This window comes from Humulus lupulus, chromosome 6 (genome assembly GCF_963169125.1).
Source record: "Humulus lupulus chromosome 6, drHumLupu1.1, whole genome shotgun sequence".
Lineage (NCBI taxonomy): Eukaryota > Viridiplantae > Streptophyta > Magnoliopsida > Rosales > Cannabaceae > Humulus > Humulus lupulus.
In genome coordinates this window covers 195,122,611-195,138,412 of record NC_084798.1, presented here as the reverse complement: position 1 = coordinate 195,138,412, position 15,802 = coordinate 195,122,611, and the positions used below count along the sequence as shown (strand labels likewise).

General features: G+C 35.0%; 2 protein-coding genes and 1 non-coding gene across 3 annotated transcripts; 1 reads left to right on the top strand and 2 right to left on the bottom strand.

Annotated features, from left to right (window-relative positions):
* The first annotated feature begins 262 nt into the window (after window positions 1-262).
* On the top strand, window positions 263-344 carry TRNAS-AGA (transfer RNA serine (anticodon AGA)). Its single transcript has one exon. It is a non-coding gene; the product is annotated as a tRNA-Ser (tRNA).
* Window positions 345-792: 448 nt separating this feature from the next.
* On the bottom strand, window positions 793-4,399 carry LOC133782900 (uncharacterized). The gene is made up of 5 exons (XM_062222346.1): window positions 3,507-4,399; window positions 2,613-2,649; window positions 2,166-2,402; window positions 2,020-2,067; window positions 793-1,468 (listed from the first exon to the last, which is right to left on the bottom strand). The coding sequence occupies exons 1-5, from the start codon at window positions 3,803-3,805 to the stop codon at window positions 1,208-1,210; spliced, it is 882 nt and encodes a 293-aa protein (XP_062078330.1). The 5' UTR covers window positions 3,806-4,399; the 3' UTR covers window positions 793-1,207.
* Window positions 4,400-6,029: 1,630 nt separating this feature from the next.
* On the bottom strand, window positions 6,030-15,489 carry LOC133782899 (uncharacterized). The gene is made up of 9 exons (XM_062222344.1): window positions 15,294-15,489; window positions 15,134-15,184; window positions 14,814-14,835; window positions 14,279-14,393; window positions 14,048-14,080; window positions 13,257-13,382; window positions 7,108-7,214; window positions 6,946-7,017; window positions 6,030-6,784 (listed from the first exon to the last, which is right to left on the bottom strand). The coding sequence occupies exons 1-9, from the start codon at window positions 15,429-15,431 to the stop codon at window positions 6,402-6,404; spliced, it is 1,047 nt and encodes a 348-aa protein (XP_062078328.1). The 5' UTR covers window positions 15,432-15,489; the 3' UTR covers window positions 6,030-6,401.
* Between the last annotated feature and the right edge of the window lie 313 nt (window positions 15,490-15,802).

Here is a 15,802-nt window from a genome sequence, read left to right as displayed (position 1 = left end):
TGTGTAGCTTTAATTGTGGCATTGGATTAGAGCCTAATACTAGGTCTTCCTCGGATTGTTTAGCAGCTGTTACTACGGACAATTTAAAAAGCTAATCATAAAAACATAAACCACAACGTTTCGTACGTATCTCAGTATGATTCATATAATAAAACTATGTGTCGTATAACTCTAAGCGAGACACTATTTCGTTTTAAGGAGGTGCAGTACTGCAGTCCATAACTAAACAATATTAAATTAAAAGAGACAAATCTGCTATATTGTGAGCGTGCCGGAGTGGTTATCGGGCATGACTAGAAATCATGTGGGCTCTGCCCGCGCAGGTTCGAATCCTGCCGCTCACGTAGCCTTGTTTCATATTCTATAGCTTGGCATTACAAAAAGTTCTTAATCTTAAAATCTTCACTTTAATATAATAAGAACATATGGAATTTCACCTCCTGAGTTGTTGTCTTCCAGAGTTGTGCCCTTGGGGAGTCCTCGTTCATCAAGGAAAAGTTGTACCTTCAAATTATTTTGTATTGCAAAATTTTCATTAAAAAAATTAATGGATGAGCTGACGTGGTATGTTAAGGATTTGACAAATAAGGTGTTAACCCCTCTAAAGTATCGTTATTACATATTATATCCTCCAAATTGTTGTTAATTGAAGAGCACATCCGCAAAGGTCATAATTCAGTGAAGAAAAAAAATCCATTTTGTGATTTGACAATGTATTTCATTTTTCTTTCTTTGCCAAGGAAATATATGATAATTGAGATAAAAGAATCAAAGTTGATAAAAAAAAAAAAAGGCAACCCAATATAATTTTCTTTTTCTAAATTAAGCTGACAAGTTTTACACAAGGCTGAGCAATAATTATACATGAAACCCAGATGAGGAAGTAGGAAGTAGGAACACACTGCCATGTGCATTGTACTGGTAACTGCATTAAATTCCTACCTTAAAAATGAGCTTCAGAATCAGATCCAGATCAAACAAGCTCCCACACATATATGGTCCTTATTAGTTCTTGATCTTGAGAAAATATAACCAAGCCAACTAACTAGCTTGGCTGCCAAACACTTTAATTACATTATCATGGTGGCAAGCAATAGTTATGGCTGAATAAGAGCTCCATTTCGGTCGTCTAATTCCCAAAAGACGAGACGAGAAGAAGAACAAAGAACGAAGAAGGAAGAAAAAACAATCAATCAATCAGAGCTGGCTATCTTTTTCCAAATCTTAAGCACTTGTTATGTTTGACTTCTGTGATACTTGTGTTAGTAGTGAGTTGTTTCTTTGTTTGCTTTGTCAAGGTGTGCTTCTCCATTGCGTTTATGAACTTGCGCAAGTGCTTAATGTACTCTGGATAAGTTTCAAGGTTGCAGTGACCACCACCCTTAACCCATAAGGGGTCATATTTTTCCTTGGACAGTTCCCATAAACGCTTTCCGTGGGACCAATCAACAATGTCATCATTCGTCCCCTGCAAATACGATCCATGCCAAGTATACATCATCAAGAGAAGTATTGAAAAAGCATAGTGGGTGGAAGATAATCAGAAAGTCAATTAACACATTTCCTGAAAACAAGGAAATAGACTTCACAACGATGATGGATGGAAAGAGAGAAGCAGGTTTGCTCTCTCCAAGTATGGACACAAAACCAGTTCAGCATTCATTGTCTGCACATGTGTTCTTAGAGTTGTTCTTTTCAGAAATGTAAAGGACCACATACACATGGTCCAAACAAGAACCTAGCAAAGCCAAAACCCCATGTTCTCATATCTAACACTTGCATTAACATACAACCAGCTCAACTTCTTTCTTTACTAAGAACATCATATCTCTTTTAGATAATTAATATGATTGAAGGTGTCAACCGCAAGCATGACAGTAAAAATTTAAACCCATTATCCTTTTTTTAAAAAAAAAAAATTGGTTTTCAGTTGCTCATAAATGTGTTAAAAGAAAAGTGTCAGCATGTCAGAAATATACAGCTCATTATTAAACAGAATTGTAGAGAAAAGTTACTTACGTGTATAACTAAAACTGGGCAGTTGACTTTTGGTATTTTGTCTATATTCTGAAAATACAAAGAGGGTATTTCAATTAATACAAAACCAAGTAAAAAAAAAACAGTAAAGGTATAGGAGATTTTAAAGCCACCTTACTCATACTTACTTTGAAAATGTCGAACCAAAATGTCATCTTGACAGGATACAAGACGCGAATACCTGAAAGGATTGCGCTATGAAGAACTACCCCTCTTAACTTCTGTAACCGAGAAGCCAAGTGCAGCGTCGGTCCACTTCCAACAGATTGACCATACAAAATCAAATCCTCTTGCCTAACACCATATTCATTCTTCAAACAATTATACACAGCTTCTATGTCGTAGTACGTATTGAACTCGGACGGCTATTGCAAAAGAGAAAATTTTAACCAATAATCAAAAACATGATTCAAGGAGCAGGAAAAACTAAATTATTAGTATTACTGCCAAATCCCAAGTGAAGTACTCCTTTTTTCTTTTTCCCCCTTTAACTTTCCATAAAGCTTACATTGTTCACAATCAAAACTACAATGCCAAAGTAAAAGAAAATACCAATATGAAGCTTCATCTCTTACCTTGCCAGTGGATGCTCCATATCCTGAATAATCATAACTGCAACATAAAAGGATATGATGAAGTGAGTCATAAAGGAGCAAAATAAGAAGAGAAAAAGGTTCCTTATCATTACATTGTATATTATTAGATGAAACTGTATAACTAACAGAAGTGTAATTATGTATAACACTTTCAAAAAGTCTATAATTAGCCACCTTTAAAAGAAAAAGAAAGCATAGTAACCATCTTAAAATTTTAATGCCAAATAACACATCTCAATAGTATGAGATCTAATCCAATCTCCAGTCAATAAAAACAACCAAAGCCACCAATTACCTTTACCATATGGTAAAAAAAGAAAGGGTTGGTAAGGATAAAAACAATGGACCAACACCATTTAATAAGAGTAGACAATATTCATAAATATTTTGTCCTTACAAGTCCTTGTTATAGACAGCTAATAATACGTCCGTATTAAATTCAAACATTACCAGATCAAACATTCTTATTTTATTGATTTAAATTCTGAGTCGAATCAGAATGATATATTGAATAAAACAATGTTGTAATTACATTACAAAGCCGGCGACAGATTATATAAAATAGCATTGAACAATATAGTATTATTATATGATATGATTAATGGTCTTCTTCTTAAGACGTAAGCTTTCTTCATCATCAAAACTAATAAGCATTCAATCCAACATTTATATAATATTAATACTTAAAAACATGCAATAAAAAAACCCATGTTCCTAATAGAAAAAAAAATGATAATAATAATCATATAAATCAAAATCTCCAAACAGGGTATTCAACCAAATCCCTTCTAATCCCAAAAATAATCCCAGAAACCAAACCATTGTCCAGAAGGAAAAACTTAAAAAATGAAGGAGAGAAGAAGAGAAGAAGACCTCATAATGTTGACACGAAGGTGAGCCCTGAGCTCGATGAAAAGCTCATGCATCTGACCCAAGTCAGCGGCGTTGCCATGGGAGTAAAGAAGAGTAAACCTGGCAAAAGGGTGCTTCCAGAAAGTAGCCACGATCTTATTCCCGCCTTTCGTCTCCACCAAATGAACGTCGACGTTTTTATCCGCCGTCACACCGGAGAACACCAATCTCCCGTCCTCTTCCCGGAAAACGTCGTACGTCGGCGGGTCCGGCGGAAAGAAGGCGAATTTCGCAGCCACGCCCGCCGTCACGTTCCCCATTTTTTTTTCTCCAAACAAAATGTAATCTTTCGGTTGTGAGAACTTACCCAACAACCAAAAATGGCTCAGGCTCACAGGCTATGACATAAACAAATAAAATCTCAAAGAAGTGTGTAGTAATAAAACAAAAAAAATATTAATTATTTGTTTTTTTTTTCTTTTGGTTTTTCTGTTTTTGTTCGTTTTGGTTTGTTTCTTTCTTGGTCAGACAATGGATTTTGACGATGAATAAAACATGGGTCTTTTTATTTATTTATGTATTCATTTTTAATTATTTATATATATTTATAAAAAATAAAATTAAAAAACTTGGGATGATAGAAAGGCAAAACTAGTGGCGTCAGATGAAATTAAAGGGAGAAAAGAAAAGTGGCTGAACAATAGATCCGATCTAACCGGATGAGCTGGACCTCTTCCTGGAGAAGAACGAAGCCCTCAAACTCTCATAATTTATTTTAATATATATATTATTAAAAAAATATTATAGTATTAGTGATGTGTTATGAGAAAGAAAGTGAGATTTTATTTTTGGGATATTAGAAAAAACAAAAAATTGGGTATTTGGGTGTGTCCCCATTATCCAAAACAGGGGATGCTTCTATCTAAAGATGAAAGAATAAGTAGATTAAAGTGATTTAGCTTAAAAAGAAAGAGAGATCAGAAAATGGAGGGCTGAGATTTGGTCAAAGAGTTGTCTTTGTTAGATTGTCTAGGGGAGAGAGAGGGGAGAGAGAAGTAGGAGATTAGGGGGATCAGAGTTTTGTCAGAAGAATCAGACATTCCACATTTTGCTTTGCTCAGCCAATGTTTTTACCAAAAGATGACAGTTGGGGTTGCCTCTTTTGAAGATTGAGTCAATTCACAACTGTCCCCTCTTCTATAATACCTTTGACCCTTTTTATAAATTTACTGTTGGATACCAATTTTGATTCTAAAAAAATTTCTATTTTCTCAAAAGGGCCATTCATTCTTTCATTCTCCTCATCCCTATTTGAGTATTTGTTACATTGATTTCATTGTTACATAACTAAGATCTTGTTAGATTTATTTCTTTTGTTGTTATGGTTATTGGTATGGTTTGGTTTTAATGCACATAAATGGGAAGGTGGTTGTTGTTGAGTAATGCTAAGAAAGAAAACTCAAATGGTATGATTTTTTTTTCTTTCTTTGAATTGAAATATCTTATTTTACTTTTTAACTTGTTGATAAATATTAATTGAGTTGCATAGTTTGATAGCATGATTTGTATATCTTTTATTTGTGTTATTATTGTTATTTAATCTAAGAAACTAAATTGACTAGCCTTAAAAGTTTGGGGACCTCTTCTTTGGAATAGGGGGGGCCTCATGAATGAATCACTAGAATAGAAAGGAATAAAGACATTATTCCTCAAGTGTTAGATGAAAGATGCATGTCAAGCAATAATTTTGATTCCTTTTAAAATACTTGGAGCATTAAAGATAAGGTTTTATAATGTGTTGGACAAATAAAAATGGGGAAAGAGAATTAATTTCTTTGAAATAAAGAGGTTGATATAATTTGATGAAGTTTGATGTTTTATAAAACCAATAAAGAAAAAGTAGCGAACACAATCCAAATTTCAAAGTAGTGGATTTGATCAAACAGTTCATCATTAGATTGGAATCAAGGAATAATATTGGCCTTAGGTTTACTTCTAAATTGTTTTGGTAGCACATTTAGGTGAGGAGAGGTTCATAGGGGTAATTTTGTAATTTTATGCTTAATTTCCTTTTTCTTTTGCCATGTTGTCTAGTGTAAGCTTTAGTCCAAAGGAAGAGAATGAGTCAAAAAAATGCTCATGGACTGCTCGGAAGTTGGTGCAGCAATCAATGGAAAAAGAAAAGGAAAAAAAAAAAAGCTAGACTTAAAAAGACATTAAAAGACAGAAATCTCAAAATGAATATGTAATGCCAGCAGTTAAGGTTGGAAGTCTTGCTTTAAATTTAAGAAAGATCTTTAATATAATGTAGCTTATGTCAAGACTAGCTTTATATAAATAAATTATTGAGGAAATCTAGGACGTGGATCATCACTTTCATGTGGATAAAAACTTAGATATATATATATATATGTATTATGTATAATTTAACTCTGATTCATAGATAATGAGGGTCAAAAATTAAAGAAAGATAAAAGGAATGGTCTATTGGTCTTTTGGAAAAGGGAAAAGGGTGGGTATCAAATCATCAAAAGATCAGTCACATCAAGCACAAAAAAAGCCACGGATGACATTGTTGACTCAACTATTGTACCCAATTGACAACTGGGTACTCATATCACAGTAGCCAATGTAAACTTTCTCAAAAGAAAAACTTAATGAAAATCATATCCAACTTTCACAGTAGCCAAGCAAAAGGGAAATTGGGTATGTTGAGCTATGACTTCTGATCTATTGGACAAGCTTTGGGGCATAAATATACACCAAAGAGGGACTTCACAACTATTCTGTTTTTACATGCATGACTTTGTATTATTGATGTGAATCTAAAGAGTAAATGATGGTGCATTTAGCACTAGTATAATAGCAAATAATGATACAACATGGCTGAAACTTAGGATCCAATCTTAGGCAACTTTAATTGCTTCTTTTAAATAACACATGCTCCTCTTCCAATGTGGACTCGTCCCCAACAACCGAGACCCAACTTTCAGCAATTTTATCAACTCTTCCATCTAAAATGTCAACTATAGTGAAGGCTCGCTTGGTTCCTTCAGATTCTGGTAAAGAAGGATGAACTTCATCTTTTGTGAAGCTACTGTTGGTTGCTTGTTTATCGTTCAATGTTTTAACCCTGGGAACCACAGCTCCATTCAAGTAAATTGTGTCATCGGAACCAATCACTATCATTTTTCGAAGACCTTTTCTATGTGCTAGCTCTTTATGCATGTGACCAAACACTATTAACGGGACAGAGACTTTGCTGCTCTCATTTATAAGGGATATGGCTTTTTCTAAATCTGTACAGAGGATAGAAAATGTTACTCTATGATAACATAACTGGTGTGTGTGTGTCTCTTTCCAATAATCATCTCTTGCAAACAGAAGCAAATTTTCAATCAAAAGCCAATAAAGAACAACAACAGCAACAATAACAACAAGCACATAACTTATAAATTACCTTGATCACCATGGTCGCCACCTCCATATACCCAATCCTTTCCACATATATCATCCAAATTAGAACCAAGACCTACATAAAGTGTGAATCATAAATTTTTTTCTTTCAAGTAAATATCATGTTTTTAGAAAGGACTAATCTTTTGGTTGTGCAAATTTGAACCTGTGGGTCCATTATGTGCAAGAAGTATAACTAAATGATCCTCTGGTGCGCTCAAAGCTGCTTTGCAGATTCTTTTAGCACTTCTATCCATGTCTTCAACACCATATCTAAGAGAATATTCAACACTTTTAGTTGCAATTTAGCTACGATGAATGAGTAATAAAGAGTTCAATACTAGAGAATATAATCGCCAAATTTTTTGATACTTGTAATATATGTATTTTGTTTATTATAAAATTCCTCATCAAGGATGATTTTATTTAAATATAATATAACAAGGACAATAATGGAAGGGGAGGGAGGATTGTTATAGTTTCCCTAGAAAAAGAACATATAATAGTATTCAGCACATTTTTTCTTTCTTCCTTTTTTTTTAAAAAAAATGGAGTGTTGGTGATATGGTTGTTATATTTGTCTACGCAAGTTACAAAAGGTGCTCAGCTCAACCTCTCACTTAATAAACATTTACTGTGTTTTTTTTCTTCAGATTAATGAAAAAAAGAAGGAAGTTTGCTTTCTTTCTTTGTTTATTTTATATCTCCTACCAAGCAATCACCCTTTATTTTTTTCTTTCATTTTCCTTGTTTCTTACTTTATTTTTTTTCTTTCTTTCTTTTTCCTTTCTCAATCATCAAATAAGGAGATGACTACTCCATATCTCTACTTAATTTTATCTTCTAATTGAACTGTTTGCATAATTCAATCATCAATTTCAGCCACGAACAAATCGTTGTATGAAACTCATAAAAAGCCTATTACCTACCTAATGCCAACAGAAACTATCATAAATTCAAGTTAATTTGACATAAAACCTAGATTTCCGTGTTTAATTTTACAAAAAAATTCACCCCTTCCCACACCTTGATCCCATATTTCACTAACCTAATCAACCATAAAGCTCCACCCCTTCTTGTTCTTAAATCTTGCACTGGATCTAATAAAGTAAATCCTGGTTAAGTGTGCTCCTGATGGACAAACGTATAATTGACTCCAAATGACTACCGGGGCTTCAAACATTGGCACTGCATGTCTCTCCAAGCAAGAAATCACATCAACAATCTTGATTAAGCTAACTAAAGGGTGTGCTTCACAAACAAGATATGCAGCTGGGTTATAAATATTTGAGTTTGTTATTGTAGAAAATGATGAATGAATTGTATGTTATATTCATGTAAATAACATATATTTATACAATATTAGAGAAATTAAACTAGGAAAGTAGGAGAGAAATTAGGAAACTAAATAATTACAATTGACTCTAATTTCTAGCTAATTTATAGCTCATATATTCTAACACTCTCCCTCAATCTGAAGCATAAATGTTAAGCATGCCCAGCTTGTTATAAAGATAATCAACCCGCACCCCATTCAAGGCCTTTGTGAAAATATCCCCTAACTGTTCTCCAGTCTTCACATATTTTATGGAGATCAAGCCTTATTGAATTTTCTCACGAACAAAATGACAATCAATCTCAATATGCTTAGTTCGCTCATGGAACACGGGATTTGAGGCAATATGAAGAGCAGCTTGATTATCACACCACAATTTTGCTGGTACTGAAGTCTTAAATCCTACTTCAGTCAAAAGCTGATATATCCACATTATCTCACACATAGACTGTGTCATAGCCCTATATTCTGATTCTGCACTGGATCTAGACACAACATTTTGCTTCTTACTTTTCCAAGAGACCAAACTGCCCCCAACAAAGACATAATAATCCGAAGTGGATCTTCTATCTACCTTGGAACTTGCCCAATCTGCATCTGAAAAACACTTAATCTGAGTGTGCCCATGGTCCTAAACAATACCCCGTCCTGGTACTCCTTTTAAGTAGCACAAAATATGCTCTAATGCTGCCCAATGATAAATTGTTGGAGATGACATAAATTGACTGACAACACTAACTGAGAATGCAATGTCTGGACGAATCACAGTAAGATAATTCAACTTTCCAACCAATCTGCGATATTTCTCAGGTCTTCAAATGGTTCCCCATCACTCATAAGGTGCACAACAGGATTCATTGGAGTACTACAAGGTTTTGCTCCCAATTTTCCCGTCTCAGTTAACAATTCAAGTACATATTTCTTTTGAGATATAAAAATACCTTGTTTATTCCAAGTGACTTCAACTCCCAAGAAATACTTGAGCACCCCCAAATCCTTCGTGTGAAACTAGGAATGAATGAAAAACAACGTCATCCACATGCACAACTAATAAAATAATATTGGCAGCTGATCTTTTATAGAACACAGAATTGTCTGATATACTTTTCAACATACCAAATTTCTCAACAGCCTGACTAACTTTACCAAACCAAGCACGAGGACTTTGTTTCAAGCCATATAAATATTTGCGAAGACGACAGACTTGCCCTGACTCCCCTTGGGCAACAAACCCAGGAGGTTGCTCCATATACACCTCTTCCTGAAGATCTCTATGAAGAAAAGTCTTTATGATATCAAGTTGATGCAACAGCCAATGATGAGCAGCTGCCATGGAAATAAACAGCTGAACAGATGTCAGTTTAGCAATAGGAGAAAAAGTATCACAATAGTCCACTCCTTAGGTTTGAGCATAACCCTTGGCAACAAGACGGACCTTCAAACGAACAATTGATCCTTCTGGATTGACCTTAATCGTGAATACCCATTTGCACCCTATGGCTCGTTTTCCTGAAGGTAAATAAACCAAGTACCAAGTACCATTCGCATCTAAGGCATTCATCTCTTTTGTCATTGCATCATGCCAACCGGGATGAGATATGGCTTCACGAACAGTTTTAGGAATTGAGATAGAATCAAGAGAAGCAAGAAAGGAGCAAGAAGAAGAAGACAAATGATTATAAGAAACATAAAAAGAAATAGGATAAGTGCACTGACATTTACCTTTACGAAGTGCAATGGGAAGATCATCATCGCTTGGGTCCGGATCTGATGACGAAGAAGCAAATTCTGGACATGAAACTGGAGGTGGACGCCTGAAGTACACTTTAATAGGTGGCAGAGGCATGTCAGGAGCTGTGACCAAGGCAGGTGGAGGATCAGGAGACTCATCAGAACATGTGTCAGGGGCAGAAAATGTGATAGAATATACCAACAAATCATCATCCTCCCTCTGACGAGTAAGAGTAGATGAAGACGGAAAATATGGTGTGTTTTCCACGAAAGTACCATCAATAGAAACAAGATATTTGTTAAGATCAGGACAATAACACCTATACCCTTTCTGAAGACGAGAATAACCAAGAAATACTCACTTTAATGACTTAGGATCTAATTTGGTGACCTGTGGACGAACATCCTGAGCAAAGCAAACACTGTCAAATATCCGAGGAGCAACTGAAAACAATGACTTACCAGGAAAAAGAATTTTATAGGAGATCTCACCATCAAGAACAGAAGATGGCATGCGATTGATAAGAAAACATGTTGTGGAAACAGCATCGGCCCAAAAATGTTTAGGAACGTGCATTTGGAAAAAGAGGGCTTGTGCAGTTTCAAGAAGGTGTCTATTTTTACGTTCTGCTACACTATTTTGGGATGCAGTATCAATACAAGAAGTTTCATGAAGCATGCCACTAGAGATCATATAAGATTGAAATTGAGCAGATGTATATTCATTGGCATTATCACTTCGCAAAGTACGAACAGAAACATTAAATTGATTTTTAATTTCAGCATAAAAAACACAAAATATAAAAAACAACTCAGAACAATTTTTCATTAAATATAACCAAGTTACACGAGAATAATCATCTACAAAAGTACAAAATACCTGAATCAAGGTTTAGACAAAATAGGAGGACCCCAAACATCAGAATGAACTAATTCAAAAAGAGCACTAGCACGTTTATTGACTCGAGGACTCGAACTAAGACGATGATGTTTGGCAAACTGACGCGACTCAAAATCTAATGAAGACACCTTACTATATTGGGGACAGTGTCTTGAGCAAAGGAAGGAATGGATTGTCCAAACGACAATGAGCCTCAAAAGCGAAAACGACACCCAGACAAGCAATAGAGGTTGGCGGTAGTGGATCAAGAACATACAGGCCGCCAGATTCATGTCCTTTACCAATAATCTTCTTCGTCATAAGATCCTAAAATAAACAATGATCGGAAAAGAATGAAATGCAACAATTTAGATTACGAGTGAGTTAACTAACAGAAAGCAAATTAAATAATAAATTAGGTAAGTGTAAGACTGAAGACAAAGTAAGCAAAGGTGTAGGAGCAATAGTGCCAAATCCAAGAACAGAAGATAGTGATCCATCAGCTAAGGTAACAGTAGAGGTGGGACTATGAGACTGAAAAGTGGAAAAGAGACTGGAATTACCTGTCATGTGATCTGTGGCACCAAAATCAATGACCCATTTTGAGGATGTGGAAAGAAGGCATGCATTAGAGTTACTTGAATCAGCAATCGCAGTGACAGAAGGAGATGATGACTTACGTGATTCCTGGTACCTTGAGAACTTGGCAAATTCATCAGCAGAAATAAGGACTGATTTGTCAGATGCATCACTAGTGCTTGCAATATTAGCAGAGTGTTTTTGCTGATTCTTAAACTATAACTTCCTACACTCAAACTTGGTGTGGGCTGGTTTCTTACAATAGTTGCACATAATGCTTCCGGAATCTGGTGTTCGATTGTCAAGTCCTTGTGAATTGCCTCCTACGTATCCACTTGGAGTAGAGGTTTTCCATGGTGCATAATTATTACGACTCAACAAAGCATTATTAAGCAGTTCAGAAGAAGTAGTTTTTGTGCGAAGAACACGGGTAAACACATCTTGTAAAGAGAAGACATCAGAACCAGAAAGAACCTGTGACTTTGCAGAGTCAAATTCAGATGAGAGTCCTGCTAGAAAGCAGTCATCTACTCTCGTTGGCGTTGTTGAACCTTCACATCAGGACTAAATGGCACCAACTCATTAAGCACTTCGTACGTTTTCTTAAATGCCATAAAGTAATTCATAAGAGACTGATCTTGTTTCTCCGTACAGTAAAAGGCTTTGCAAATATCATATACGAGACAGATTGTCTTTTCCAGAATACAAAATCTCAAAGTAATCCATTAGTTATTTAACCAATTCACAGTGATTAATCAAGCTAATTACCTCATTGTCAATAGAATTCCGAATTTGGAGAAACAAACGAGCATCCTCCCGTAGCCACATCTTTCTCGAATCATCTTTTTCTGTTGGAGGATCATCAAATGATCATCTTTGTCAACAGTCCTTAGATAAAGCCAAATCGTCTTACTCCATTCTAAATAATTCGAACCAATCAATTTATGGTCCGTGATTTTAGACATCACAGGAACCACATCAGATACAACCGCTGATTTTCCCTCTGATTTATACTCAGCCATAACGCCTTAACAAAGAAACAAAGCAGCAGCAAACTAAAACCAAGGTAGGATCACAACAAAGAACCTAGACCAAACCTTGATAATCACAAGTACGGACAAGAGGTGACCAAAAACGAAGCACTGATCGGTCACGAACTCAGAGATGAACAACCGGAATGAAAACGACCACCAGAAAATGGACCACGAGCCAGCACGTGTGGAAGCGGATAGAGAGATACGACGGCGCATGTGGACCACACGCAGGGAATCTGAACACCGGACTTCGGGGGTTTGAAGAATGGCACCTGGGCAATCCTCCTATGCTGGCGGTGAGAGCTACAGATCACTCCAAAGAGGTTTTCCAAAAAAGATACCCTTAAGAAAAGAGAAGAACAAACCCTAATTTTGTGAACAGTCCAAATTTCGAATTTCAAATTTCGTATCCCTAATCTAAAGTTTCTCTGATACCATGTAGAAAATGATGAATGAGTTGTATGTTTTATTCATGTAAATAACATATATTTATACAATATTAGAGAAACTAAACTAGGAAAGTAGGAGAGAAATTAGAAAACTAAATAATTACAATTAACCCTAATTTCTCGCTAACTTAGAGCTCATATATTCTAACAGTTATGTCAGGAAAACTTAGATAAAATCACATTAATGAAACTAGATATAGAGTGAGAAACTCAAATACTTCATAATTATCAAATGTTACAAAAGCAAAGTTATGATTGAAGAAATGTCAGTTATCAAGAGAAAACCACTTTTATAAAGTAGAGTACCTTGCAGACAACAGTTTTTTCCGAAACAGCTTCTCTCCTCCACAAGAAAATGGTCGTCCACCGACAACACTCAGTTTTACCAGAGGAAAGTCCACACACTGATAAGCTACATGCGCGTCACCAAGACTAATCATCATAGCTATTATTACTTGCCAGCATAATTTCTTTATAACTTGCAATAATAAAGCATCACATGTAAACTTTGGAAACAATTTTGAAATGCCACCCAATTAATATACCAATAATTGTAATATTTTTGTCCAATACTTTGGGGTTGTTTATTCAGGCTCAAACAACTTCATTTCATCTACATATCCACTGATTTCAGGCACACCATTAATACATCTAGTAATTTCTAGGATATAGGTAGCAACCCAACGAGCTTAGTTACCTTAATCCAATGCAGTGATACCAAACTCATCCTTTATTGGCATTATACGATATCACATTTGCATCAAATAAAAAATTATCCCTTCAGAGAGTATAATATCTGATATGATACATTGCATGCACTTTATATAAGTTGATGTTTGATATGAAAAAAAAAACTTTAACTCATTCATAAATGTGAATCAAAGACAGTCTTAAGATGATACTATTTTAAAGATGTTGTACACACATCCTTTCACAAGAAAAAAACGATCACAATTTGGAGAAAATGGCTGCTACTGCCAACTATTACATGAAAACACAGAATGGAGAATTCTTCCTGAGTGTATAGACTATTATGCATACAAAGTAAACAATGTAGAATTGGAATATATAACATGTTTTAAATCAGAGAAGGTCACCTTTCTAGCTGACGTTGAACACCATCCTTTTTCCTGTTTTCAAGTCAAGGGAATCACATCAAGATGAATTAAATGAGAAATTAAGATACCAAACACAAAAGTACTTCAAATAACACAGCATGTGCGTGTGTATGTGCACATATAAAGAAAAAGTAAACTTCACATTATACTTCTAACATGCTATTTCTATCAAAAGAAAATGTTACTAATTACAAAAACATGTAAACTTACTTTCCAGAAAACCGTTGAGTATACCAGGCATCATGATTTCCAAGAATAACCGCTTTAGGAAATTCAAGATTGGCTAGGCTTTGAACGAGTGCAACATTCTCTTCACCAAAATCACCTACAAAAAGTACAGAGAAAAGAAGCAGAATGAAAGAAAATACAGTCATTAACAACAGGCTACGACTATTGCTAAACAGCTCTTTAAACTTAAGAAAAGCTATCATTAAACCACCACGCGTGTCCGGCAAATCATATCCCTCTATAAGGTGGGTTCAAGTGTAAGAGCTGAGCAAGTTTCACCTCAATGGGGGTTTGTGCTGATAACTAAATTGTTTACACCAAATATGCAGATGTATCAAAAGTTTACAAGACAAGTCCATGAAAAGTTTCAAGAGTCTTACAATCCAAAATTGTTCATAAACCTTTCACATATCACTTTTTATGCAAGATGGGCATAAAAAAGGCACTCTAAAATTGCAAATTGCAGGCCATTCAAACTCATCATAATAGGTAACCAGATAGGGAGAACGAAACCTGCCTGTAAACAGCACCAAATCTGGCTGCATTTCAACACAGACTCGTATTAGAGACATGTATAACTTTAACAAAACAAAATAATTTGCAATCAAAATCCAACATTTGGGTATTCAGAAAGAAATCTTTACATTTGCATAATAACAAGGTTTAAAACAAGAAAAAACAAACGTGAAATTAACTCAAACTCAATATAGCCCAAAATGTAACAACATCAAATCAATTTAGAGGCATATGCTTTAGCCAACTTACATATAAAAATATATGATATAACTAAATATTTATAGTTCAAAATTATCATTTCCAAATCGAAGAAAATTATACCTGTAGCAATCGAAGTGCTTTTGTATCTTCTTCTAGACACCAATCATTATGCTTCAGAAAAATTGAAGAAAAAAACAAGCATGTATAAGTATTAAAGGGAATTGGACGAAAAAAATAAGCAATAAATCATCCAAAAAAAAGAAACTTGAGAGAGAGTTACGACGTCGCCAACGACGGCGATGCGAGCGGAGGAGGAAGCCATGGGAGGAGAAGAGAGAGTGGACCTGGGCTTTGACAGGGAGAGAGAAGAACCCATGAGGGAGCAGACAGTGGGGGCGTGGAACAACGCGCCTGGCATCAGCTCGAGCTTGCGTTAATTCGTTCTCCTGTTGTGTTTGGTCAATTCTAACGGTCAACTCTTATATTATTCCAGAGAATTTATGTATTTTTTTTTTTTTGTAATGAAATATGGTATACTTAATTTATGGTAAAACTACCTAAAAGTGTGTCCCGCTACTAATCACTCGTTAAGTTCGCCTTCAAAAAAATAAAGTTCGAGTATTTATCTACTGTACTTACCAAAAATTGAGTATTTATCTGTCATAGTTTTGACCCAATATCTCTCTATATATAATTTTATTTTTAAAAATTAAATATTAAATATTGTAAATGAGAGTTATATTTAAATCTAAAAATATTTTTATCTAATATATATAATTTTTTAAAATT